This window comes from Heterocephalus glaber, unplaced genomic scaffold (genome assembly GCF_053883595.1).
Source record: "Heterocephalus glaber isolate CG9 unplaced genomic scaffold, H.glaber_assembly_v1.0 deba00001532, whole genome shotgun sequence".
Classification (NCBI taxonomy): Eukaryota; Metazoa; Chordata; class Mammalia; order Rodentia; family Bathyergidae; genus Heterocephalus; species Heterocephalus glaber.
The window spans coordinates 17,233,234-17,260,477 of record NW_028258330.1 but is presented as its reverse complement, the minus strand read 5'-3'; the positions used below and the strand labels follow the sequence as shown (position 1 = coordinate 17,260,477).

The 27,244-nt window shown below is 39.9% G+C and overlaps 2 protein-coding genes across 9 annotated transcripts in view; one reads left to right on the top strand and one right to left on the bottom strand.

Moving 5' to 3' along the window:
* Positions 1-58: 58 nt before the first annotated feature.
* On the bottom strand, positions 59-12,745 carry Trmt6 (tRNA methyltransferase 6 non-catalytic subunit). 6 transcript variants are annotated; one of them, XM_013070724.3, is made up of 11 exons: positions 12,440-12,744; positions 8,797-8,924; positions 6,726-6,835; positions 5,924-6,015; positions 5,718-5,801; positions 5,338-5,462; positions 4,198-4,556; positions 3,739-3,818; positions 2,909-3,011; positions 2,734-2,820; positions 59-1,495 (listed from the first exon to the last, which is right to left on the bottom strand). In XM_013070724.3, exons 1-11 carry the CDS (start codon positions 12,634-12,636, stop codon positions 1,304-1,306), a joined length of 1,557 nt encoding a protein of 518 aa, XP_012926178.1. In that variant the 5' UTR covers positions 12,637-12,744; the 3' UTR covers positions 59-1,303. The 6 variants fall into 6 exon arrangements, with proteins under 6 accessions (XP_012926178.1, XP_004840852.1, XP_087044806.1 ...); XM_004840795.3 differs by having other exon boundaries at positions 3,739-3,824; positions 12,440-12,741; XM_021255033.2 differs by lacking the exon at positions 59-1,495 and adding an exon at positions 1,524-1,889 and having other exon boundaries at positions 3,739-3,824; positions 12,440-12,743.
* Positions 12,746-12,845: 100 nt separating this feature from the next.
* Positions 12,846-27,244, top strand: part of Mcm8 (minichromosome maintenance 8 homologous recombination repair factor) — a 38,479-nt gene continuing 24,080 nt past the window's right edge. For 2 of the 3 annotated variants that reach the window (XR_015441975.1, XM_021255029.2), the window contains exons 1-8: positions 12,846-13,171; positions 14,043-14,195; positions 14,662-14,745; positions 17,021-17,103; positions 17,500-17,649; positions 19,188-19,291; positions 20,440-20,638; positions 27,157-27,242. Coding sequence is in view for 2 of the 3 variants with exons in the window: in XM_021255029.2 (XP_021110688.2) it covers positions 14,048-14,195; positions 14,662-14,745; positions 17,021-17,103; positions 17,500-17,649; positions 19,188-19,291; positions 20,440-20,638; positions 27,157-27,242 (854 nt within the window). In the remaining variant the exon portion in view is untranslated. The remainder of the gene's footprint in view (positions 13,172-14,042; positions 14,196-14,661; positions 14,746-17,020; positions 17,104-17,499; positions 17,650-19,187; positions 19,292-20,439; positions 20,639-27,156; positions 27,243-27,244) is intronic. The other variant, XM_004840796.3, reaches the window with a different exon arrangement.

Genomic DNA, 27,244 nt, shown 5'->3' with positions numbered 1-27,244 from the left:
AGGCTGAAGAGTGTCCCTGTGGTGCCACTGCATCATCATTAACGCAAGTTAGACAGAGCAGCGTAGGAAACACTTTTATTCTTTAAGAAAAGGAAACCACAACTGTACTTGTTGGTAATCACATCAGTTATTATCAGATAGGACATGTTATTAGGAAAAAGAAATCTCATCTTTCAGAGCTGCTCTGGGCTGCACGATCCCTGTCTCTTCTATGCTAATGTGAACAGCACACACAAGCGTGATTACAGAGCAAGATCCATTCTCAACCAGACAAGAGCCTTGGCTCACTCTGAACCTTTGTCACCAGATAGTCAAATAATTTGCTTTGCAGAGCTTATTGAGGCTACATACCCAATCACCACAGAACATTTCAGACCTGTATTAATAATCACTAGAAAAAGGCACTTTAAATGTATTTGACAAGGAGCAACACCAATGCAATGAGAACTAGTCCAAGTCCTGCATGAAACTTTTTCTGTAATTCAAATAAATACTAAATTCTCTCCATGTCTGTGTACATCCAGATAGGTATCACATTCTGTCTGGGTGCATATATAAATGTGTATGTGTACATATCAGCATCTATACACATATATAAATGTGTGTGTCTTTAAGTCTCTACAGTGGAAAAAATGTTTCTTTTAATTAAATATTCCACAAAAATTCCAGTCACTTTATTTGGAACAAAGAATAAGGGAACTGGCAAATTACTGCAAAAAAAGTACCCACTAAATCTTCTATGTAAAAAAAAAAAAAAGCAGTAAATAAATACTTAGAACTCTTCTAGGTTGTCAACTATTAAAATAGTAAATCGTAGCATGTAAGGAAAGCTTATTCCCCTGCAGGGAATAGGGTGGATGTTTTTGGTACTGTAATATGCACACAGCCACACATCCGTATCGCTTGGGTAAAGAGAACAGAATGAACCTCGGAAATTTCTTCTACAAATTCTTTCAGAACTCACCAAGTTTTAGCTACATTGTTATTCCACTTAGTTTATATATAAACAATCTTATATAAATACGTATTCAGAGTGTTAAAAATTTCAAAATATTTAGAAGCACTCCTGGTTTTTGTTAAAGAAACAGAACTGTCAAATCAATCCAGGCCTGTATGGCTACAGTTCCAGCCCCCTATACCACCAGTGTCAGAAGTGGACAGAGGCTGATCCGCCTTCCCAGGGAGGGGTGCACAGACAGGTTGTTATTCCTAAAATATGAAAAAACAACTAGCAATGGCATTTAAAGTTTAATTATTAATGGCAGAATGTCTGAGAACAAAAATCAAAGCCGTTCTTAAAGGGTTAAGACCCAGACTCTGTGCATTTCTGTTTTTTGGCTGCTGGCTCCTCTGTCTTGAGGGACTCTAAAGTGCCTGTGCTGCATCTGAGGGTGGCATCTGCTCTAACGTTGTCCGAGACCACGGTGAACCCTGACAGAAGGTAGCCCCCGCCTCCACTCATCAGCAGTTTGGGGTGACTTCGATCTGGTAAAACCTAATCAAGACAGGAAAAGACACTCACGTTTTCCCAGGATCATAAAGTGCATGCTAATGGCACACTTCAAAAATCAGATCTGAATGAAAAGAGGTGCTCTTGAAGATTTAAATGACAAATTTCTAAGGAGCTCATTCCTTCACCTGACAGTGCAGAGAAAAACTAGTAACCAGTTTAACTAATTTTTTTTTTTCTTAAATAAAACTGAAGCCCTCTTCCTCTCAAACCTAAGGCAAGTTTCTGCAGGCAATGGGCGAATGGCCTGTGCAGCAGTACTCTGGGCCTACACTGGTTTCTTCTGTTGGCTCCAGAAGCTTCGTGGCCAATGATGCATCGTTGGTCTTTGCAGAAGCAGCTCCCAGAAGTACACTCAGAATCTCCTTTCCCTGCAAACCTGCCAACCCCAACAGGAATTCTCTCCTGTTACCTGAACTAAATAAGAGGATTTATTTAGTTCCATAAAGGGCAGGGTCACTCAGGGCTCAACAGCAGTGCTAGCATGGTATTAAAGATGCCAAGCAATGGGCCATGACTGTGGCAGCCTGGAAGTGCCCCTCTGATACTGCTTCCAGAGGGAAATGCCCAGGAGGCATTCAGGCAGCGGGGTGGGGGGGCCCGCCAGCTGTTGTTGCTGTGGGATCCGCTGCAGCATTCTCACTGAGGGGACATGGCTACTCCTAGTTTGTGACGGAGCACAGGTACCAAGAGTACACCATTTCCACTTAACATGGGGCTCTGTTACAGGGAAATCATTGCTCCTGGGCCCTTCAATGCTGGGCTAAGACTTTCAAGAGAGCACTGCAGGCTCTTCTTCCTCCTCGTCCTCTGCCATAAGCACAGCCTGCATCCTCTAATCCTGCTCCCACGCCCCTTATCTTACAGCCATTTCCCTGATTCGTCTCTCATACTGACTTCCGCCTTGGCAGGTCCCCCAGCACCAGTCAACCCTGCCTGGCCATGGGGTGTGAAGATGTCCCAGCAGAGAGAGAGGGGGCCACTTTCTTGTTATAGCTTCTGCTGGTTACCCTCTCCACAGTGGCACCAAGGCCTTGGGGAAATATGAACAACTGTTTGCATTTTAAATGCTGTGGGCTGGAGTTACTGATAATGCAGTCTGACCCGGAAAGAGAGTCAGAAAAAGTCAAGGGCATGTTCTCCCAAGTCACAGGAGGAAACTTTTCCATTGCTGTGGCTAGAAACAGGGAAGCAACTCCAGAGGGCAGCTCCTGGACACATACCTGGTAATTTCGGAGCCAGGTTTCAGACAGCTTGAGGTTGATGACTCCTCCCCTCTCCCGCAGTTTTGTGTAGCATTCCAACAAAGGCTGGAGGCAAAAACAGAGATGGGTTAAGAAATACTTGTGGGGCTATAGTTTGAGAATCGGAATTCAGATGTCAGGATTCTAGAATTACCTCTTTGTACTGACAGTAGACCACGAATGGCCGTGAAGGGGCCACAAAGTCCAGTAAACCCAGCAGCAGTGGAGTGGGATGGAAACGACTTGCCACGATTAAACTGGAAAGGAAATGTCAGGCAGATTATTTCTCTATTCCCCTGACATGGAGTATATGTTTAAAAACACCATTTAAAATGATCATGTACTTATTTATATGATTCATGCAAGGAACAGTTAAATGCAACATTCTGTTGCATCTCTAGAAAATATACACTGGGTTACAAGTTCTCATGGCCCTTAGTAACCCTTGAGTAGCACTTCGTTCTTGATTTTGTTTCTAAATCTGGAAGCACATCTAACATTGTATATGCTGGCTCTGCAGACATCTGAATCTAACTTTCTTCGTTAGGTGTCATTAGGCCCTGCCATCAGCTGTATTACAGCCGCCTGGAGGCTCCCTAGCCAAGCCTGCACACCCACTGGAACTACACAGCCCTGTCTGACACACTGTTACTGGAAAGCATTTTGATTTTCTTCTGAAACTTTTACCACATCAACTTTCCACCTCTGCCAGATCTAGCCTCCTTTCTTTAAAAATGTATCTTCTTTTTTTGAGATGATGCCTTGCTATGTCATCCAGACTGGCCTCAAACTTATGGTACCTGCCTCAGCCATTACAAGCCTGTGCCACCATGCCTGGTTCGGCTTCCTTTCTTTAAAACCCCAAGACAGCATCCTCATCTCCACTCTATTACTCAGAGTAGGCAAGTGGCAAGAGAATGTGAACCCATCTGAAGCAAAGCCCACTAGCACCAAGAAGTACCCCGTGTTCTTGCATCAACGCACCCATCTGCATTTCTTTCACTCAGCAGAGCAGCAGCCTCTAAATGTCTTTTCCTCTGTTCTTCTTGTCTCCTCTGCTTTTCCTGAATCTTCAAGAAGAAAAACAAGAAACCAGAGCACTGAAGTCATTCAGTCTGGTTTATGGAAAACACTCTGGTCTAGTGAAACATTTCAACAAGTTCAACTCAGAGTAAAGCAACAGGAGGAGAAAGATGAAAACACAAGAAAAACCTACGTATTATAAAACCCTCATTAAAGGGCTGAAGCAATGCTTCTGTGTCTAGAGCTCCATCCTAAAGATGAAGTCATGCTGTGTGAACACGGACATGCAGTCCTCTTCCAGTTTTGCTGTGTGTCATCTTCGGAGCTGATGTTCCACAGCAAAACCCAATCTCATTACTTAAATGAGGTTAACTGAGGCCCAGAGAATTACAAGGATATAGCAGCAGATGATGCTCTTACGTAAGCTTTTTTGCTTCCTCTCTCCTTTGGCTCCTTATATTCTGGGCCTTGAGCAACAACTTCCATTGTTTCTTGGTCTTCTGGGTGACTGCTGTCTGGTGCCTCTGTCATGGGGTCCTCAGTGTCTTGTTCAGGAGTCTGCTTGTCCTCGACTATGCCATTACTTTCTTCAATGGAAGTATTGTCTTTCGGCTCTGAAGATAACATCTCAGCAGAAAATGTGCCGTTCAGGAGACTGTCTACTTTGTTGAGGGGGAATTCATACAGACCACTGAGGAAAGACTTGGGAAATCCAAAACATGCTGTTGCTACCCGAATGGGTCCATCCCCAGGGTACAGCTGAATAATGGAGCCAAAACCTAAACAGACAAAAAGAAACAAACATCTACAGAGTGGCAGCTAAACGAATCCTTAGCATCCACTATGTAATGAGACTGAGGTTGTTTAGGGGCTCAAAAATAATGCAGCTCCTCTGGGATCCACTGGATATCTTAAAGCTGCTCATCCCCACTTGACACTACTGTAAAACCCTGATTTGCAAATGTGGATGTCATGTCATAGATGCCTTTCTGCCTTCTCCTAACACGATCCTCATAGGGGGTCGTTGTAAGTGCTTATCTTCTACATGGTCTCAGAACAGATAGGCAAGCAAATCAGGCTCAGTTGTTTCTTCCAGGAGAGAAGACATTCCTAGTAGACCAAATGCTCAGTTACTTCAATTCAGGCCAATAAAATGAGCACCAGGATGCCGGGGATTTAGCTCAGTGGTGCCACTGCCTGCCTTGAAAGCGCAAGGTCCCAAGTTTGATCTCCAGTACGAAAAAAAAAATGAGCATCAGGTATTTTAACTGAAGTAAGTGTTCCTGGAATCCATGTCCTGAAGGTCCCCTCTAGCCACAGGTTCCAAATCGTCCCCACTAGTGCTGAAGCTGCAGGACCATCCCCACCATGGCCCCAACACAGCTGAGGCTGGGAGATGTGGACCCTGAGGAGGCCCCGGCAAGAAACCACAAGGGTTCACCTAAGTCACTTTATTAATCTCAGTCACTCAATCTGGCTTTCTAACAGTCTGGACTTCTGGACCCCTCTCTACTTACATCAGGGTAGGGTTTTACCAAACTTGAAAATGTTCAGCCTTACCTCCCATTCGTTCCATCATTGCACCCAGCACCAAGCCCGAACATGTTTCCATGACGATCATTTTATTGCCGGCACGAATATTTCCCAATGTCAACATCTGCGCTAGTGTATCATATCTCATGTGGCTAAGGAAAGAAAGCGTGATTCATTCACTTTTAGCTAAGGCCTACAACTTTAATCATCATTTTTCAAGTTCTACTTGTTTTATAAAAATTATGTTGATAATTGATTGCTTTGGAGGTGACAGTAAAAGGACTTACAATTTATGAGGTAGGAGGACACTTTATGCAGGTGAGCAAGTTTTTCATTTTACTTAAAATCATGACTTTCTTAAAGACATATTTCCCCCAATTATATTTTTGAAAGGAAACAAAGCGTACTTAATTTTTCCAGGCTCTCTTGCATAATACATAATTGAAAGAATACGAGTGGATGGCTTCAAAATAGTAACGATGGCTTCATATCTAGCGGAATGAAATATAGAACACCAATTTGAAAAAAGGTTTAAAACACTTTATCTTTGGTAATATATAGTACACAAATATAGAAAAAGTCAGTATTTTCAACTGCTTAAAAAACCACTTACTTCTTCTTCTTCTTTTTTATATATTTGTCCTGAGCAAATTCTGTCTTGTCTCGGAATGTTGTACTATTTTCAATTAACTGCTGAACTATTTCCTATAAGAAAAGGAGCAATGGGCCGGGGATTTAGCTGAGTGGTTCTGCTGCGTGCCTTGCAAGTGCAAGGTCCTGAGTTCGATCCCCCATACCAAAAAATAAAAAAGGAGCAAGCAGATTTTCTAAAACTTCACTGCCACAAAACAAAGCTCTTCAAAGGCTGTTTACCCCATAATATATCCAAAGATCTGATTCTCCAGTCCCTCTTTGACTGAAGTCCGAATAGATCAACTCTGTATTTCTAAACTATTCAGAAATTTGTAATAAAATGTAAGTACTATATAACTCCATTGGGACCGTGATAAAAGAACAGACATAAACAAGAGAAGATAGAGGAAATTCATTCCTGATGACACTGGCTGAAAACACTACTGAAAATGAACAAAGTTAGCACCTGGTGTGCACTATTATTAAATTCTCTACCACTAATAACGTTAGTGAGGTCATTCACTTATATTCCTGCATATAAGAAATAAAATTTTGACATTCTGAATGTGATGTGTATTTCTTTTTTTTTGGTACCAGGGATCAAAATTGGGGCCTTCCGCTTGCAAGGCAGGCAGCGGAACCACTGAGCTAATCCCCGGCCCGGGGATGTGTATTTCTAATAATACAACACTTCACCCATTGTCTTAGGTAAAGTGAGCTTTAAAAACCAATTTCCTATACACCAAACAAAAACAAAATAAAAAAATTCCTTTGAGTATTACCTCTCCTTTAATGCCCTTGTCTTTCAAAGCTTTTATGTCATCTTGAGTGAGTTTCTGAGATTTCCCATCATCAATTATATTTCGATTGTCAGTGCCAGCTTCTTTAGTCTCTAAGGAAAGAAATCACTCTATCTCATTTATGATCTGCAATTATTTTAGTCTCTCTTTTCCAAAGTTCATATCCGCATCCAGCCCACTGGCCACTCACGACTTCCATCCCACTGCCCCCACCGCCCTCTACTTCCCTTTCTCACCCCGACTACTCTGCTGCTCTAACTCATCTTCCTGCTCACTCTCAACCCCTTCCTAGCTGCATGGATGCCAGGATGCTCTTTCTTCAGAATGCAAATTGGCTCATGTGTTCAGATGCTTCAAACAGTACAGCAGCTTCCAACAGCAATGAGGAACTATAGCACAGGTGACCTGCAAGGTCACAGAAGATGGGGCCCTGCTTACCTTTGCTTGGCCTCATCTCTTGACCCCTAAGCTTCAGCTACTGTGCCCTTTTACACCAATCAAGGCAGGGCTTTGGGACTTGCTGCTCCCTCTGCCTAGAAGGCCCAGATGATAAATCTCCATTGAGTGGCTGGTTCTTTTCTGTCACTGATCACCTCAGCCAAGCCTCACTGTACCTAATCAGGCTCCAGCATGTGCCCTGCATCTTTGGAAATGACGCTGTGTGCTTGTGGACTAGTTTATTTTGGCTGTTCTCTACCATACCTTTTATTAGTCTGTCTCATGAACTGCTATACTCGTAGTGCCTAATCGTGCCTGGCACCTATTTGGTACTTAGTAGAAATATAGGCATTAATTAAAAAGCACAACAGTACTTTGTTTCACAAATGCTTTTGTTTACAAACTATATGGCTTGCAAACAGAACCGTTTTGGCAAAATTTTGTTTTTGTTTGCAAACTCTATATTGGGTGACAAACATGGCCACAGCCATCTTTCCCACACAAATACAAATGTGGCCATCTTTTCCAAAATTGTAGAACAAATTAAGTTCATAAACCGAGTTATCCTTGTATTTAATTAATGGGTTTGATTCAGAATTTTAACATTTTTAATTACCCAATTTTTAGTAATTATTTTTATTAAGATATTTCATTAAGAATATTTACTTTAATAAATTCTGTAAGCATTTAAATTTCCTTTTTTTTTTTTGTACTGGGGATCAAACTCGGGCTAAATCCCAGGCCCCAGCATTTAATTTTTTTGGTACCAGGAATCGAACTCAGGGCCTTACACTTGCCAGACGCTGTGCCACTGAGCTACATGCCAGGCCCTGTAAGCATTTAATTTCAACAAATAACACTGGCTAAAATGAGATCCTTCAGACAGGCAAGGCACTGTTGCGAGTACCTATGAGTCATATTACTGATATGCACTACAACCTGGGTGTTAAACATGTTTAAGGCCCCATTACAGATAAATATGTAAGAATTAGGGAGTCAAATTGCCCGCCCTAGGTTTCAGGGTAGGTGACGACGCATGTATGCAAACCCAGCCAGTTGGATTCAAAGCCAGAACCCTTAATCTCTCAGCCCCCACCCTGCAGCTGTTTCACTTCAGGGAACTGGAAGTCTCTTCTTGACTCTTTCAGAAAAGCAGAAGGAATTTGTGGGATTAAATATCCAGCTCAAGGTACAAAGCCAGTCAGTGGTGGGCTGGAGGCAGAACTCTAGTGGGTTCATCATCAAGGTAGAACTTGCTCTGCTCTATTAAGCTACAATTCTTAGATAAGGAGTTTAGGCTTCTTCTGGGATAGCCTAGGCTGGCACTCTGGAATACACTGGAAACTGATGTGTATCTAACTATCTAATTGGACAGCATCCCTTTCTTTTTGGGGAATGAACCCAAGGGTTCATGCATGCTAGGCAAGCACTCTACCACTGAGCTATATCCCTTGGTCTCCACCTCCCCACCCCCCCATTTTGAGACAGGCCTGAGTTGGCCAGGCCCTGAACTTGGGATCCTCCTGCCCCATCTCCTCGGTAGTAGCTGGTTATTACAGGCATGTGCCAATGCACCCAGGGACAGCATCTATTTCACACATCCAAAGTGGTGCACCTGAAGTAGACTCTTCCTTCTTCTTCTTGGGCTGAAGACTTCCCCCACCAGTCACTTCAAATGTGGTTCCATAACTATGGCCAATGACGTTGTCCAGGTAGAACCACTGTTTTTCAAAAGTTATTTTTCTGGGGAAGAAAAAGCAAGCAATTAATTGACTTGCTCTGCATTCAGTATACAAAAGACATGCTCATTCCAGTTTATTTCAAAAGTGGTCTCCAATAGGTCCAACAGTGTTAGTTCTGTGAACAAAAACTGACAAATGAACTAGAAAGAATCAGGTTGGTTAGAGATGTAAAATTAATTTAAAAAGCCAAGAAAACATTGAATTTTGGAAAGAGAAAGCAAAAACAAGACATTTCACTTCCAGGACACAGAATTCACAGGCTCTGCAGATTTTCTCAACAGCGGGCAGATTTGCCAAGGTGGCTTGGCCACTGGACATGCACTGCGACACCCCTTGCAACTCACCCTGGCAACGTGCACAGCAGAACAGTCATGGAGATGACAAAGATTCAAGAAACTTTTGGCCTTGGTCTAATGGGCAATTTTACTAGAAAATGATCTAATACAAGCAGACCATATTTACAAGTAAACATTACTAGTACTCTAAACATTTGGAAATGGAACCTAATACTGACAATGCCCTACTGAGGACCAGACAATTTTTGGCTTTCCTCGTACTCAGATTTGTATCCTACTGCAGTTTAAAAAAGAAATCCCACAAAAAACCCTTTCCTTTTAAAAGAAGAATACTAGCATCTACTGCGTATAAACTACAGGTTAGCCAGTGTATGCCAGGTGTGTTTTATACTTTTAATTTCTCATGGTAACCCTGGGACATAGCTCTTTCCAAAGGAGAAATCCAAAGCCTAGAGAAAAGTATACTTCAAGATTCACAGTTATAAGATGCTGGAGCTGGAATTCAAATTGAGGTCTGTTTGATCACCAGGTCTAGTTCTTTCCACTGTATCACAGTGTAACCCAGCAAAGGCCACAGGACCTCAGGAGGCATCAGCTAGCTTCAGGACCTGGTCCTCATCCACAGAATTCTTAACTCTGGGAGCCATACCAATGAGTTCTGTTCGTGCCCCACCTTCTTCCTCTTCCTTTCCATGTGCTCCCGGAGACTCACAGTGTGCACCACTGTAGCACTCAGGCTCCCCATCAAGTGTTCCCACAACTGCTAGGTTCTGAGCATGGCACCTTTTTTTTAAAATTTCTATATCCTGCTACACCTTTGTATGTGTATGTGTTACATCTTTATTAAATGTCACTTGAACTCCTCTGGGTGAGATGTGGGGTGACCCTAAGGGATCCAGATGGGGTCAATTCTTTGCTGGGTTCCCATTAACATTTGAAATATTTGCTGACACAAATCCCCTCAGAAGCTCAAACTCAGCTCTCAGCCCAGATGTACACCCTACCCTCATCCTTCAAGCACCCTAGTGCTGGATCTATTTGATGTGGAAAGGCAGGGAGGGGTGTCACTCAGAGGGATATGGAAGCAACGTCTTCACTGGGAAGGAGGAGGATGTGCAGTATCCTCCTCAGAGAGCCAGGACTTCTTCGACCCAATTAGATGAGTGTGGCCCAGAGGGAGGGTAATGAGAGAGTCTGGCTTGTGATGCATCAGAGCTCAGAGGGTCATTTTCTAAACAAGACAGAAATCACTAAAGTGGCTCTGCTGAGAACAGGGACGGATAAGAAGTATTTCCAAATGATGTCATGAAGATACTAGATGTTGCTATATCCTTGGAAGTGAAATATCTCTTTATCTAAAAAAGCACATTCAAACAACCATACTTGAAAATTAAGTAACTTACAAGAACAGTAAGAAAAAGAGAAAAAGAAAAAGTTTCACCTGGATGGTCATTACACAGATTTGTAACACTGGGCTTACTCACTGAACTATGTACTTATAATTCAAGAACTTTGCTGCACTGTGTCATGCTTCAACTAAAAACCTTAAATAATTAGTACTGGACATCTTCAAAAATTATGTACTTGGAAGCAAGCATAGAATTTCTAATTAATTCTAGAAGAAAAACATACTAGCTTCAAGACTACCAAAATATAGCAGTGATGAGAGATAGTTATAAAATTCCTCTAATTTCAGCTACCAAAATGAAATAAAATTTCCTCAATGTATAATTTTAAAATGCTTAAAAGATATTCCATTTCTGTACTGGAAGAAACATCCCTCCTCCGTAATTTTTTCTTTACTCAATTGATGCTTGTGCAAAAAAGCTTGGTTATCACCAGCTTGGTGCTTTGTGCCCTGTTACCTAATTTGGGGGGGGGGGGTACTGGGGATCGAACTCAGGTCCCAGCCTCTACCTGACTAGTTTTTTTTTTTTTTTGGTACTGGGGATCGAACTCTGGACTTTGTGCTTCCGAGTCAGGCGGTGGTACCACTGAGCTAAATCCCCAGCCCTACCTGACTAATTTTTAATGATACCTGCTTCACTTTAAATACTAGTCAACAGTTCAATGCAAACAATAGTAAAATAATTGAATGGATGTATTTATCAAAAATTCCAAATCTCATGATGCCTAGTTTTTCTGTCTGCAGAAAGCTGTACAGATACTACATTCAACTGACTTCTTTGTCAAGAGTAAATAAGGCTGAGGAGGTAGCTCAGGAGTAGAGCACTTGTCTAGCATGTATGAGGCCCTAGGTTAGATCCACAGCACCACAACAAAATGAACAAAAAAAAAGTAATAACCCAGATCAAAAGAAAACTAGATTAACCTGAGCATCCCAATATATTCTCACCATTAGTAAGCTATTAGTATTTAACAACCTCACCATCTTTTCTAGAAAGTTACCAAGATCCTACTTTTCTAGTACTAAGACAATGTGACACTATTTGGCAAGTGTACAAACCAAACCCAATTTCAAGTTGAGACCTGGAGCACACTGCTTTTGAGTAGTTCCACTTTCCTGGCTCTTGAACACTTTGGTGTGAAGCGAAGGAGCTCCAAGGTGATTCCATGCTCTATGAGAACTTACAGCCCTTTTCTATTTTGTGTAGATAATGTGTAATTGGATTCCATTTAGGTAGAGAGAAGAGGCCAGCTCCAAAGCCATAATAGGTGGAAAGTCATTTTTTGTAGGATTGATCCTGGCTGGGGAATTAAGGAGGAAGGAGGATCTATGGGAAAAAGAGGAAGCTAGGAGTAGCCTCTGAGAAGCAAGGAGGAGATGCCAGACTGAAGGAGTGGATCTACAAGAACAGAGAAAATCCTATGAACCTAAGGAGAGAACTCCATGGAGGGAGTAGGGGTAGGCAGAGGGACGCATCTGGGCACTAGAGGACCAAGAATAGAATTCTGAGGAAGGGACTATGTGGCAAGACTGGAAGGGATGCTAAAGGTAGAGGGCTAGGTATGAAATCATGGAGGGGAACTCTGTAGGAAGACAGGAGGGTCAGGTGAAGTCCCAAGGGTCCAGGATGCAAAAGGATCCCGGTAGGAAAGACCTCTATGCGAGTAAGATCCGAGAGGAGGCAACGAGGGCGGGGGACAGAAATCCAGAGAGTCAAGAATGGGATGCTGGAGGAAGGGGTCTACAGGAGGACTTCGAGAGCGTTATCTAGAAGCAAGGGCGGAGGCTCCCACGGTCAGCAACCTGACTTACTTTCTCCGCTGGACCTGCACTGCTTTGAACACATCTTCCCGTTTCAGCACCACGAAGTCGCCGTCGCGAATGCAGTGGTCCCCAGGAAGCGGGGGCTGTGCGCTCGGCTGCTCCCCTGAACTCTCCATGGCACGCAGCCGGTCTTCAGGTTCCTTGGTGTCCCTCCAGCCCCCAGCACTTTGTCCCTCCTCCTCCATGGTCGCGGCAGACAGCTTCGCCTCCCACCCCCCAGAGAGAGCTACACTCCTCCAACAGGCACCTCCCCCACGTGCTGCACGCCGCTTCCGCTTTCCGGCTCGGACCCCAGGACCACTTCCGGGAGACTGGGGGGGGTGGGGGGGGGGTCCTGCCGGTCTGAACTCCCTGATTGGCTACACTTCGTCCCTCACCTCTATCGTCATTTCCTTAAACGGAAGTTGCATCACAGACGAGCCAAAAAAGAATTTATAGAGAATGAGCGCTGTCTGTGATGCTGTTGTGGCCCTCTGTGGTCCTAAAGCTTTCCTAGGGTGGTGGAAAAACTGAAGTTCCTGAGCAGCTGTGACGGAAGGGACCGGTTCTGCGCTGGGCGTCAGGAGAACTGTTGCTGAAGAAAACCAGAAAATCTGGCAGGGGTCGCGTGAGGAGTTGGAGACTTCATATTCCCTTTGTGTTTCGCACATAAGAGGGAGGGCGAATCGGGCCGGATGGATTAGAGCCTGGCTTTCTCTGCTGTTCTTCCTCTTGCATTTGGTAATTTCTCAGCATATTAACCTCTTTTGAGAAGGGTACGGTAGGTGTTGTCAGGGGAGCGCCTCATTTTGCGAACCCGAAGACAGTTTTGCTGTCTGTACTGTCACCCGAAAACATTGATCTTCATCAGTATGCTTAATTTCTTCGCGCTTTAGTTTCTCAATGTATAATGTATTGTTGGCGATCAAAGTCCTGTCGTTCCCTAAAATTGTGAACTATTTAGTTATTAACTAAATCCTTTTAATAAAGATTCCGGTAGACTCTCGTCATTAATTGCGCTACATTGTATGGGTATATTCTTACTTATTTGTGTCCGTAAGATGTGAATTTTTCTAAGTAGACTTTTAAAAAGAGCAGTTTTAGGTTTACAAAAAAGTTGCAGGCAGTGGATAAGACACTGCAGGAACAATGATCTGTAAGGAGCTGTGATGAGGTATCCTTAGTGTCTCAGAGACAGGTCAAGATTATGTGCAGCCTGCACTACCCCTTAATGAGTCTTAAATACTGCAAGTTATTTACTTGTTTTGTTTTTGTTTCTATCATAGGGGCTCCTTGAAAACTTGTACAATACAGTACCTATTTTTATTCCATGAGCATTTAGTACACGCACTTAGTTAAACATCCATACATTAAAAATGATGGGGATTAGAAAGTAATTTCAGGGGCCAGGGATTTAACTCAGTGGCACGGTGCCTGCCTCACAAGCGCGAGGTCCTGAGTTTGATCCCCCTTACCCAAAAAAAGTAATTTCAGAATGTTTGAGTTTTCCTCTATTGTGTAAAACTTCCTTTTTTTACTACATAGATACACTTTTAGGAACACTATTTCCCATTCCGTTTTTGTGAACCTTTTTCTAATCTCTATCTCTTAGACAACATGAGTGGAACGCATAGAGGCAGAGGATTTGGGCGAGGCAGATTTCAAAGCTGGAAAAGAGGAAGAGGAGGTGGGAACTTCTCAGGAAAATGGAGAGAAAGAGAATGCAGACCTGGCCTGAATAAAACCACTGGAAAACAAACCTCTGGTAAGTGAGGCCAATGATTATTTTTTTCCATGGTGAAGGAAGTAATTCATGCCTCTGAGACATGAAAGTTTAACTCAAAAAAAAAAGTTTAACTCAAATGAGAGTCTTTCATTTGATGTTATTCCTTATTCCTTACCAAGTATTTGGATGTCAATATCCAGATTTTTTTTTTTCCCCGGGGCCGGTGTTGCGGGGGAGCCGGGACTGAGGCAGTGGGCCTTGCACATAGTGGCTCCCTGCCTGGGAGCCTCAGTCCCTTTCTCACTACGCCTCACATCCCTAGGCTACCAGATTCCACACACCCCCCAACCACCTGCTGAAGCCCATGTTTTGGTTCCAGCCAATGTCCAGAATTTTTACTGAAGACTAATTTAGACACTCTGTTAATGTCATGTAAGATTCTCGTTGTTCAAAGGAGAAACAAATTGAGTTTGCTTTGTTTTCATTAACAATTTTTTTTTTTCAGAATATACCCCACAGCCTTTGCTACTGCAGTCAACATTGGATCAATTCATACCATATAAAGCCTGGAAGCTTTATTTTTCTGAAGGTAGAGTTAAAAGTGCAAAAAGTACCATAAATTATATTTCCTCAACTTGTCTTTGGATGCTATATCTTGTATTATTATAATTCATTTGAGTTACTGAGATAAACCCCTTAATTTTCATTCTTCCAAACAATTAAATCATGCTTGTTAAAAAGCATTATTTTTAGGTTTTTGTATCAGGATAACAGAAGCTGCAGTAGATATTTCAGAAAAGGATTTTAATACAAGGAGTTGGGACTATAGATAGAAGACTGAAAGGGCAGAAAGGGAATACTGAGGTAACCTTCCAGGAAGTAGCAGGAAATAGCAGCCCTTCCAATGGCTGAGGGTTACCAGTAGGGTGGAGATTTCAATCAGAGCAGAAGAGAGCTAGTAACCAGCACAGGTTTGTATAGAAACAGTTAAGGGATCTATCTCCCTTTGGTAATCAAGAACACCAGCCAATATCATGTATCTGTCTATATAGGTGTGGGGAAGTGTCTTTTCTATGCTCTTATAGTATCTATACATTTATTATATCTTACGAACTGTAGGCTTTGTTTTATTCATATATATTTATCTGTGTTTTTTCCCCACTAGACCATATTGCCTGAGGTCAAGGACTCTGCCCCATAACAGCCACTCAGTATTTATTTTGTAAATGAATAAATTACTATAAAAAAATGTTCAATGCAGCCTGTAAAGTGTTTATCCAAAAATGCTCTGTTCTTTCTGTGACACATGCTTGTGCTGCTGAAGGCTAAATCCTCAAAACCTACAAAGGGGACTAATGATTCATTAAAGTAAATTTATGGTATTGATACTAATGCTTATCTCATACATCTGATACAAAAAACTGCTGATGAATGGTTTAATAATAGCCAGGTAGATGAGTTCAACCTGCTAGATAAGTATGCTTTGTCACAGTTGCCTATGACTGTGGATTTCAAACATAAAGCCTAAACTTAGATTGTCATTATGTTTTAGAATCGTCACTGCCTTGATGTTCACACATCTATTTAAGTTGTCCTAATAAAGGAGAAATGTATGTTTATGGCTTTTTGTAAATACACACTTGATTTTAGCCAAAAGGCTGAGAAGCGATTGGCTTTTTGTAAATATAAATGCAGTGATCTGTGGCTTTTATTTTTTTGTTTCAGTGAAAATGTTTGTTATTCCAGCCCATAGTTTTTTAACAGAAAAATGGAAAATGCAGTTGTTCTTTGTATATAAGAACTATTTTCCACAAAACTATATTTTTTCTTTTAGTTTAGTTTAGTTTATTAGTACATGTATATAGTACATGTTCACATTCCTTGTGGGAAGCTGGTATATGTATATAACATATATTAATTCCTTTTTACATCCCTTTTCCCTTCTCTCCACCCATCTCTTGACCTTTTTCCTATTTTTTGTACAAGTTTGTAGTACATAATGCTTATATTACTTCCCACAAAAACTTTAGTCACTTGAATTGTCCTAAGATTACTTGTAAAAATTGAAATCCAGTGATTAAAAAGAAGCTAGTATTCTTTAAAAGAAAGTCCATACTGGTAGTACTCTATTTTTTTCCTCGTCAAATAAATAGATGATCTTTTGTTGCTTAAGGGGTATATTACCCAGCACCAACAGTTGTGTTAGTCCCCAAAAGTTAGCTCAGGACACTGTAAATCTGTGGACTGGGCCTAAAAATAGAGTTCAAGAGAGACCTTGGGTTTGACCACTTGTATTTCCAAACTACTTCATTGTACTATTTCTGTGTGAGAGACAAATTTGAAAATATTATAGAACTTTAAGATGTTTAAAAAACTAGTTTTACAGTTTTGAGTTCAGAATCAAACATTAATCTTGTCTCTGCATCTTTGGAAAGAATTTGACAAGTGGCAATTTGAACTGGTAAAATTACTTTACAAAGACTGTCATTGTCTTAGCCATGTTCCAGAATAAAAATTTAGTTCATGTGTCTGACTTTAGCATTGTTATAATGTTTGGTTTAGGCTTATTACGTTAAGCTACTTGAACTGATATGTCCTTTTAAGCATCTAAGACTCAATACAAAGTTTCCCAGACAATGGGACTTTTAGAGAGAGATCTTTGTCTGCATTTCAGAGTATGGCAGGCCTAAACTTGTTTTAGAAGCACAAGTATACATTTCCACTAATTTTTAATTAAGTGTAATCAGAATACAAAAGCAGTTGGAAAAAGATATTTACCACACTTAAAGTGTCTCTTCTGTCTCATGAAATATGTGTTTATACCTACATGATTATTAGTGCTAATGCCATGTTTATTGGATTAGTTTACAGTGATAACTCTCCTTATATTGAGAAGATTCAAGCATTTGAAAAATTTTTCACAGGACGTATTGATTTATATGATAAGGTAAGATTCTGTACCACAGAGCTACCCATCCACCTTTATGTGTCACCTTATTGAACAGCATACTTAAGGTGCTAGTGACTGTCATCAGAGGGGCGGAGCCAGATTGCCTGTGATCAGATCCCAACCCCACCTCTTACTGTAGAGCACAAACTTGGTGTATTGCTTCTCTGTGCCTTAGTTGTCTCGTTTGTCACTTAGAGGCAACGGTATAAATACTCACAGAGTTTTGTTAAGAGGCATAAATTAATATATTTAAAATGTGAGAACCATGCCTGGCACAAAGCCTGTGCAGTGCTTACTGTCATCACCATGTATTATATGCCTTCTGAAAGTATGTAATCCAGTGTTCAGTTATGATAATTAAATCAAAAAACAATTATCTTCTAACTTTAATAGGATGAAATAGAAAGAAAAGGAAGTATTTTGGTGGATTTTAAAGAACTGATAAAAGATGATGAAATAACAAACTTCATACCGGATATAGGAAATGAACTAAGGGATGCACCTGAGAAAACCTTGGCCTGCATGGGTCTGGCGGTACATCAGGTAAATATTTATTTTGTTCAGACTTTCATCACATTTTTAAAGAAAGATTTCACAGTGCTGGCACTTTAAGAAGATACTTAGCTTTTATTAACAGATAGAACTGAAATTAAAGGAACTTGTTCTTGAGGAACTGTCCAGCCTCATAGAGAAGCTAAGATAAGGCATGCTAGCATTGTCATTTAGGAATGTAGAACAAAAAGACCAACCTCAGAACTAGGTTTTATGGCATAAGGTGAATCACTTCCCTAAATGTCCCTCTACAAAAGAGAAATAACTGTGTTCTGTGCCTGCCTAAGTTTTTCTCACTGTCAGGTGATACGACATGTGTGAACTTAATATTTTAGGCTAGCAAACAGATTGAGGCTTCAAGGTAGAATAACAAATCTCAGGACAGGCCCCGATAAAGTGTGTGTGTTCAGAGGCAAAGAGAATACTCTCAGCTGTTGAGGAAGAATGGGGAAAGCCCGAAGGAAGACTTGGGACTTACGTCTAGTCTGAAGGGGGTAGGTAGAATTTGGTCTCACAGCAGGAGAGATAAGGACATACAGGTGCAATAGATGGCTCATCACAAACAAAGCCGGTGTATGCTTCTGGAAACCAGGAACCTGCCTATTGTCTTCAGACCATCCAACTTACTATTTCCCCATAGCCACTTCCTTTCATTTCTCTTTCTAAAATGTCCCTTAAGTCTACCTGTTTTCCATCCTTAATTGCCTCTGTCTTAGGCCAAGGCTTTCATTATTGTTCCTGAACGATTGCCTTTGTTAAATATGAAAGTGTCACTCCATTTCACTACATGAAGCCCACATCATTTAGGTGACATTGCAAGCCTTCCATAACCTGAGTCAACTTATCTCTCCACTACTGTCCATGCACTGACCCAACTAGACTGAGCTTCCTCCAGCAGTCTAACTGGACGGTACTCGTGCTGTCCACCGTAGAATTCCCTTCACCACTATGGCCAGATTCTTGTGGCCAAACTCAGCTGTCTCTCTGTAAAACTCTTCTTATGACTCCTTTTCAAAACTCACCATATTTTGCCTTTAAATCTTTACGGCATTTACAATAATTATAGTTGTATATGTGCATCTTATGTTGCCTCATAGATTGTCAGTATACTGTTTCATACACAAGTAGGTATTAAATATTTAATGTCAGCTGCCTAAGAAACTGATTTAGGGTATTTCATTTTTTTTTCTATCTTGATTATTCAATGAATGTGAAGTAGAAAAATATTTTTTAAATAGAATCCAGAGGGTAATGGCTTTGGGAGTGATATAAGGTCTTTTAATGTTAAGCTCATTTGGGACAAAAGGTGGCAGACAGGGATGTTGAATTTTCCAGTCCAGGGACAGCAAAATCCTAAGTAAAATAATCTGCTATAAAATAAATGGTCATAATTGAATATCAGACTTTAAAGGCCAGTGGAGTCCTATTTACTTTCTGTTTTGTTCTGAACTAAACTTCAGGTTCTGTACAAAAGAATTCTGCTTAAAGAGAATATTTTTTATCTTTGAATAAGGATCTGTTCTCTTTAGGTATTAACTAAGGACCTCGAAAGGCATGCTGCTGAATTACAAGCCCAAGAAAGATTGTGTAGTGATGGAGAAACAATGGTAAATGTGCCACACATTTACGCAAGGTAAGGAGCTTGCTAGTATTATTTAGAATAGGGCATTGACAGCTGTTTAAGAATGAGTACCCCAGGCTAGGTGTGGTGGTACACACCTGTAATCCTAGTGCTTGGGAGGCTGGGGCAGGAGGATCACCATGAGTTCGAGACCAGTCTGGACTACATAGTAAGACTCTCAAAAAAAACAAAAACAAAAACCAAGTACTTCATTTTATAGAAACCAGTAAACATAGTATGAATTTCTTGATAATTTCATCGATCATCATACCAAAGTGAACACCCTGAAAATTATTCAAGGAGATGTTACGTTTTCTGCCCAAATAAGTTGATTTCCCAACATACTAAAAACTTTTCCTTGAAAATTTTTGTAAACGTTGGTTTTCAATATGTACTTACCAACACTTTGGTGTATAAATTTAATAATCCATGTAATATACTAATTTTGGTAAATTATTAGGTTTCTACTAGATCCAAGGGAATAAATGAAATTTTTAAAAAACATCTTTATTGGGCCAGGGATTTAGCTCAGTGGTTTCGCCGCCTGCTGTGCAAGCGCAAGGGCCTGAGTTCAATCCCCGGTTCCAAAAAAAAATCTTTATTATATTTTAATATTTCAAATTCATTGAGATAAGAAAATAAAAACTCATCGGGGTTTATTTTTCTTTTTTAAAAAGAAAACCAGAAGTTGTTGAATCTGTAGATTTCTTGGCTATTTTTTCTTTCTTTTGTAGATAGCAGTCTATGGATTTTTTAAAAAATAAAAGGAAGATAAAATTTAGTTGGGTTTTTTGTTTTGTTTTGTTTTTTTGCTTTGGTACTGGGGATTGAACTCAGGACCTTGCTCTTGACAGGTTGGTGCTGTGCCGCTGAGCTAAATCCCCGGCCCCTGGCTTTGCTTTTTTGAGATAGGATCTTGCTATGTGGTGCAAACTGTGCTTGAACTCACTGTGTAGTCCAGGCTGGCCTCAAACTCATGGTGATCCTCCTGCCTCAGTCTCCTGAGTGCTGGGATTACGGGTATAATTTACTTCTGGTGAGATTTCTGATATATAACAGGACAGTATGGTTTGGTAATTTCATAGTTACACCTAAAAAGAACTTGTGAAAATACAGACATCCCAACTGTAGATTTATAGATGTTCCTGTTTTATTTGTAGGGTGTACAACTATGAGCCCTTGACACACCTGAAGAGTATTCGTGCAAATTACTATGGAAAGTACATTGCTCTGAGGGGGACAGTGGTCCGCGTCAGTAACATAAAGCCTCTCTGCACCAAGATGGCTTTTCTTTGTGCGGCTTGTGGAGAGGTTCAGAGCTTATCTCTTCCAGATGGAAAATACAGTCTTCCCACAAAGGTGATATATTCTTTAATTGCTTCTTTATCTTGGCAAAAAGGAAAATCAGTTTACTGAAACATTTCCCAATGTTTCTAACCACAGAGTTTATTTTTGTTTTTTTAATTGTGAAATACTTTAGGGTCCAGGGAATAATAGATATAAACATTCTTCTACCCGGCCACTCAGAATTAGCATTTTTCTGTTCCAGGTATGTTTTTAAAGTCAAAAATATTGGTTTCTCTTTTTTTTGTACCTGGGATCGAACTTATGACCGAGAACGCCTTATATGAATGGAGAAGATACAATGCTTTCTCTTTAAGGTGGGGAACAAGGGCAGATATGCTTACTCTTTATCTGTCTGTTAAACTTTGAAACCTAGTCCCCACCAAAATAGTCTGGCAATAAAATGACACAACTAGGATAGGATTGGCACGACAGAAGCAAAATCTTTATATGTAGATGAAATGATCATCTACAGAGAAAATACTAAGAAATCTCTAGGAGCCCCTAGAACTTGTACTTGAATTTAGCAGGATTAGAAAACACACGGTGTATATAAAAATTCAGGTCTGTGTATACTTGCTATAAATGAAGAATTGGATATTGAAATTTAAATGTTATGTAAGAGGACAAAGGACCTAGAAAAGTTAAAAACAAAACCAAAAACAGTGTTGGAAATGCTGAACCAACACTGCCATCCCTATAACCCTACCTATTTTACTTTCTTTAATAGGTTCTATTCAAATTTTATATTTCCTCCAGAGTTAGTTTCATTAATTTGTCTTCCAAGTTACTTCTTAGAAGTTGTCAAATTTATTTCAAAAAAGATTTTTGTAATATGCTTTCTATATCCTTTTAAATTCTATAAAATCTGTGGTAATGTCTCCTAGATCTTAATATTGTAATTTAAAAAAAGTATAACTGATATTGTGTAACAGGAAGAAAAGGTCTAAAAGAGCAGGGGAATAGGGAGGGGTAGGGGAAGGGAAAAAAGGGAAAGGGAAAAATATGAGAAGAGGAAAAAAATGGAAACAAGGTCTTTGCAAATAGGGAAGGGTGGAGGGGTGAAGGGAGGGCAAGTGAAAGGGAAAAAAAAAAGAACCAAGAGACTCATATAATGGTACAAGATCCCAATGATGAATGTAACTGTATTTTATACCTAAAATGTACCAATAAAGTTAATGGGGGAAAAAAAAAACAGTGTTGGAAGACGTTTAGTACCTAATTTTAAGACTTCTTCTATAGCTACAGTAATCAAGGCAGTGTTGGTGTAAGGAAAGACATATAGATCATTTGAATAAAACAGAGAATCTAGAAATAGAACCACACACATATGGTCCACTGAGTTCTGAAAGATTATTTAACATTAGGATTTTATAGAATATAAACTCAATTCACAAGCCGAGGAAGAGTTAGTGTTTTCAGCAAATGACACTAGAACACCTGGTATCCGTATATAAAAAATTAACCTCAACCCTTTTTTTCCATACGTGAAAATAACTTGAAGGGATCTATGAACCCAAATAAGAAAGCCTAAAAGTATAAAACTTTAAGAAGAAATTATAAGGGAAAATATTTATGAATTCAGGATAGGGAAGAACTACCTAGGATACAAAAGACATGATGTATAAAAAAAAATTGATAAATGAGATTCCATCAAAATGTAGAACTTTGAATGACATCATTAAAATGAAAAGTAGTCCTCAAACAGACCATATTTACAATGCATATAACCTGTGAGCAGAATATATAAAGAATTCTTAGAGCTCATTAATAGACAACCCAATTAAAATGTAGACATAAGAAGATGATAAATAGCCAGTATAGCACAAGGAATGGTGTGCAACTCTAGAATCAGAAAAATACTAATCAGTACAATAATAGGATTGAATTATACACTCATTAAGGAGATGAAGTTCAAAGTTTTAAAAGCCTTGTCATGACTTTTTCTTTTTGTTGGATTCTCCCCCTTTCCATTTAATTTGTCACGCCCAATGGATTCATTCTGCTGGGTTTCCTGGGGTTGTGAGCCTCATTGTCTTTTGCTAGGGTATTGTCTAAAATTTTTTGGAGTGCTGGTTTGGTATTCATGAAGTTCCTGAGGTGCTCTTTATCATGAAAGTATCTTATTTCTCCATCCATTTTGAAAGATAGTTTTGCAGGGTACATCAATCTGGGTTGGAGGCTGTTTTCCTTTAGAGCTTGAAATACATCACTCCAAGCTCTTCTTGCCTTGAGGGTTTGCATTGAGAAGTCTGCTGTGATTCTGATGGGCTTTCCTTTGTATGTGATTTGTTTCTTTTCTCTCACTGCTTGTAGAATTTTGTTCTGTTGGATTTCTGGAATCCTAACTATTATATGCCTATGTGTAGATTTTTTTTGATTAAGGCTAGCTGGAGTCCTATATGCCTCACTTATGTGTATGTCAAATGCTTTTTCCCTCCTTGGGAAGTTTTCTGCCATCACTTCTGTGAAGAGTTTTTTTATGTCATCTGCACTGTCTCCTCTTTCTTCATTGACTCCAATCAGTCTTATGTTATTCTTCTTTGCATTGTGTAGCAGCTGCTGCATTGATTTCTCATGTTCCCTTACAGTTTTAAAGCAGTTTTTCTTTTCCTGGTCACTAATTTCAATCTTATCTTCTATATGTGAAATTCTATCCTCATATTGGTTCATTCTGCTGCACAGACTTTCGATGGAGTTTTTAATCTCTTGGAAATCTGTTTGTATCTGTTTTATGGATTCCATTTGTGTCCTATGTTGGGATTCCATCATGTTTCTCAGATCCTCTATTTTTTTATCTGTGTCCTCTCTAGATTTATTAATCATGTCTTGCGCCATGAGCACAATCTTTGCTGTTATCTGAGTAATTATTTCTGATTTCATTTTTCCCTGATCCTCTTTTGTTGCCAGTTCAGAGAGTCCAGGTGGTTGAGTATCAGATTGTTCCATCTTGTTTCCACTTGGGGGTGCTGTAGGTGATCTGGAAGTCTGTTTTTGAGGCTTGTTTATGTGTTTTCTCATTTCCATTGGGGTGGGGTGCTTCTAGCGCCCACGCGGCTCACCTTCTCTGCCCTAGGAGCTCGGGATGGTGGTGGGGGAGCTTCCTTCCGGGTGCTCTCCCATTAAGTTTATTTAAGTACATTTATTTTATTTATAAGTTATTTTATTTTATGAGTTATTTTATTTATAAGTTTATTTAAGTACATTTATTTTTTATTTTAAGTACATTTTAGGTATAAAATACAGTTACATTCATCATTGGGATCTTGTACCATTACATGAGTATCTTGGTAAATCTACATAGCAGGTTTTTTTTTTTTTTTTTTTGGTACCGGGGACTGAACTCCAGACCTTGCGCTTGCGAGGCAGGCGGTGAAACCACTGAGCTAAATCCCTGGCCCCTGACCTTTTTATTTTTAAACCCTGAATTTTAAAGCTAAAAAAGTACAGAGGATAATATAACATCTGTGTAGTCATCATCATTGACGGGCAAATACTAAATTTTGGTTTTTTAGCTTAATTTTTTAAATAAAAAATATAAAATATTATGCTTAATTTGAGTCTGTTTCCTTCTGCAGTCTGATTCCCTTTGTTCTATCCCCAGTGCCAACCACTACTTTAAAATTAGCATGTATTAAGTCTACGTCTTTATTCTTGACTATGAATATATGTAGGATTAGTTTTGTGTTGTCCTTTCATAAATGAGATACTGAATGTAACATTCTGCAGCTTTTGTTTTTCCCTTTGTTGGGGTTCTGCTTACTTTAACACATAGCTAATTCTTTCATTTTTACAGTTGTACTCTATAATATTCCATGAAATGAATAGCCACTGTATCCATTCTGGTTGTGGGGTGCATTTGTGCTGCTTGCAGTGTTTTACAATTACACATGATACTCCATAGAACATTCTCGGGCATGTCTCATTAGCAGAGGAATTTCTAAGTTAGAGGCTTTACTTACTGTTAACTGTATTAGATGTTGTCACATTACTTTGCAGAGTATCAACCTCAACTTACACCCTTACTAGCATGTTAAGCAGTTATTTCCTTATATTTTCATTAACGTTTGGTATTGTCAGACTTTAATTTTTTGTCATTCTGATGGGTAAAATGGTATTTATTTTGTGAATGTTTATGGCTGAGCACCTTTTGGTATCTTTATTGAATTTTTTATTTGTATTTTCATTCATTTCCTTTTTGTTTATTGGTTTCTTGACAGGAGTTCTTTATATATGCTAGGTACTAACTCATTGGTTTTATCTATCACAGGTGTCTTCTCCTGGCTTTTGGTTTGTCTTTCAGCTTGGTGGTATTTTTTTTTGTTCTATAGTTTTATTTTCTGACATGATCAAATTGATCTTTTCGCTTATAACTTTTAAGCTTTATTGCCTGTGTAAGAAGCCTTTTCTTACCTGAGCATCATAAACATTTCCCATATTTTCTTCCTTTTTCTTTTTCTTTTTTTTTGTTTTTGTTTTTTTGCTATTTAGTCGAGGCTGGCCTTGAACTCACAGCGATCCTCCTGTCTCAGCCTCCTGAGTACTGGAATTACATGCTTTTGCACTATATCCAGCTTGCTCATTTTTTTTGTTATTTAGATCTTTCATTAATCTGATATTTAACTTCATGAATGGCATAACACTAAGGATCTAATTTTGAGGTTAACAGCCATTTGTTGTCTTGCCACCGTCTGCTTATCATTGCATGTGTTGTGGTTTAAGTCACCTCTGTGGTCCATGGTGCTCTTGTACACATGAATCTGGTTCAGTTCATTGCTCCTGTACCAGCTCCATGACATCTTATTTATGTTCATCTTATTAAAGCTTTTTGATAAGGCAAGAGAATTTGCCTGACTTTATTCTTTTCCAGAGTTTGGCTTTACTATGTTTGCATTTTAATAAACTTAACATTTGTTAAATGACCACTCTTGTAGGGGTTGAATCTTTAGTGAAGTAAATAATTACTTAAAGAATTTGAAAATGGAAATACAAAGGGAGGGCAGGGGAAGGGAGAAAAAGTAAGAACCAAGAGAGTATGTAAAGGTGCATATCTCCAATGATGAATGTCATTATATTGTATACCTAAAATGTACCAATAAAAGGATATACAAAAAAAAAAAAGATAATGGAAATACATGATTTTTATGTTTGAAATTCCTAGGGCTTTCTCTTACAGGAAGAACAAGGTGTGTTAGATTAAGCAATTGGTTTTAAATAATCAATGGTCTTGATAAATAAGTGTCACCTAATGCTTGTCTCATCTTAAGGTATAACCTTTACATTTAATCTATATTTTCTATGAAAAGTATTTGTTTGCATTATTTTTTTGCCCTCTACTGAAGTGAGGAGTGACTGACTCAGAAGATGAGTGTCGCCGGGGATTTAGCTCAGTGGTTCCGCTCCCTGCCTCGCAAGTGCAAGGACCCGAGTTTGATCCCTGGTACCAAAAAAAAAACAACAACAACAACAAAAAAGAAGATGAGTGTCGTTATGAAGAGATCCTGCATGTGTGTGAATTAAAAGGGATCAGGAGAGATGACTGTTTCAGTTGATCACTGTTCTAGTTATGATTGCTGCAGAACAAGTCACCCTAAGTCTAGCGGATCGCAGTAATTTCATCTGTGATTTCTGTGGGTTGGGAGTTTTAAGAACTACTCACCTGGGTAGCTCTGCTCTAGGTATCTGTGGAGATGTAGTCAGATGAGGGGTAGAGCTGGTATGGCAAGGTGCTTGGAGCTGACCAGGCACCTTTGTCTTCTCTTTGTGGCCCTCTGCATGGCCTGGCTTTGGCTTTACAATACCGTACAGCAGCTCAGAGCACTCAGTCTGCCCCTATGGCTGTTGACAGCTAAAGGCAAGGAGGTCCAGTTGACAGGCTTTGCCTCTTTTAAGCTAGACTTGAAAGTCAGGCATCATCATGTCTATTACATTCTGATGACTACAGACAGAGTCACAATCCTGGCCAGATGGTAGGAAAGGGAATTAGACTCTTAATGGGGAAGTGGCAAGGTTCTAGAAAGGTTTGAGGAGAAAGGTTGCAATTTTATTTGGAAAATATTGTCTTCCACCATATCTGAGTTTATAAATGCATCTTGAGGTCCAGATGCCAAAGAAGTGACTGATGAAAATGATTACAGCTTGCTTTTATGAGAGCTGCCTGTGTGGAACAGTAAATATAACATACAAACAGCCCCCAAAGAGGCCAGATGAAAGTTGGGGATCAAAGACCTAGGAAAGGCTTTCAAAAAGTAGATGGGCTGGGTATGTGTGACTGAAGCAGAGGAGGCCTTCAAGGAGCCCAAGGAGCAGGAGACTCACAGGCACAGGAGAGAATGAGTGCATGGTGTGAGGGGCAACCCAGAGCAGGAAGTGAGAGGGACCAGCTGGAACAGTGCTTCGAAAGCAAATATATCAACTTGCTGCAGGAGGAGATGGAAAGGCATTATGGCTCTTAGTGGATTTTACTTTAATAAAGTACTGTCACTTGAGTTTTCCTGAGATGTGATTGTCACTGCACATTGCTCTCCTTGCAGTGTCCCGTACCTGCCTGTCGTGGGAAGTCATTCACTCCTCTCCACAGCTCTCCTCTTACAGTTACCGTGGACTGGCAGTCGATCAAGT

Excerpts from the sequence above, each read along its gene's own strand:
- Trmt6 (XM_004840795.3), bottom strand. The coding sequence starts at position 12,636 with ATGGAGGAGGAGGGACAAAGTGCTGGGGGCTGGAGGGACACCAAGGAA. Across the intron at positions 6,016-6,725 it reads ACAAGGGCATTAAAGGAGAG|GAAATAGTTCAGCAGTTAAT; the intron begins GTAATACTCAAA and ends CTTTTCTTATAG. Across the intron at positions 5,802-5,923 it reads ATAAAAAAGAAGAAGAAGAA|ATATGAAGCCATCGTTACTA; the intron begins GTAAGTGGTTTT and ends TCATTCCGCTAG.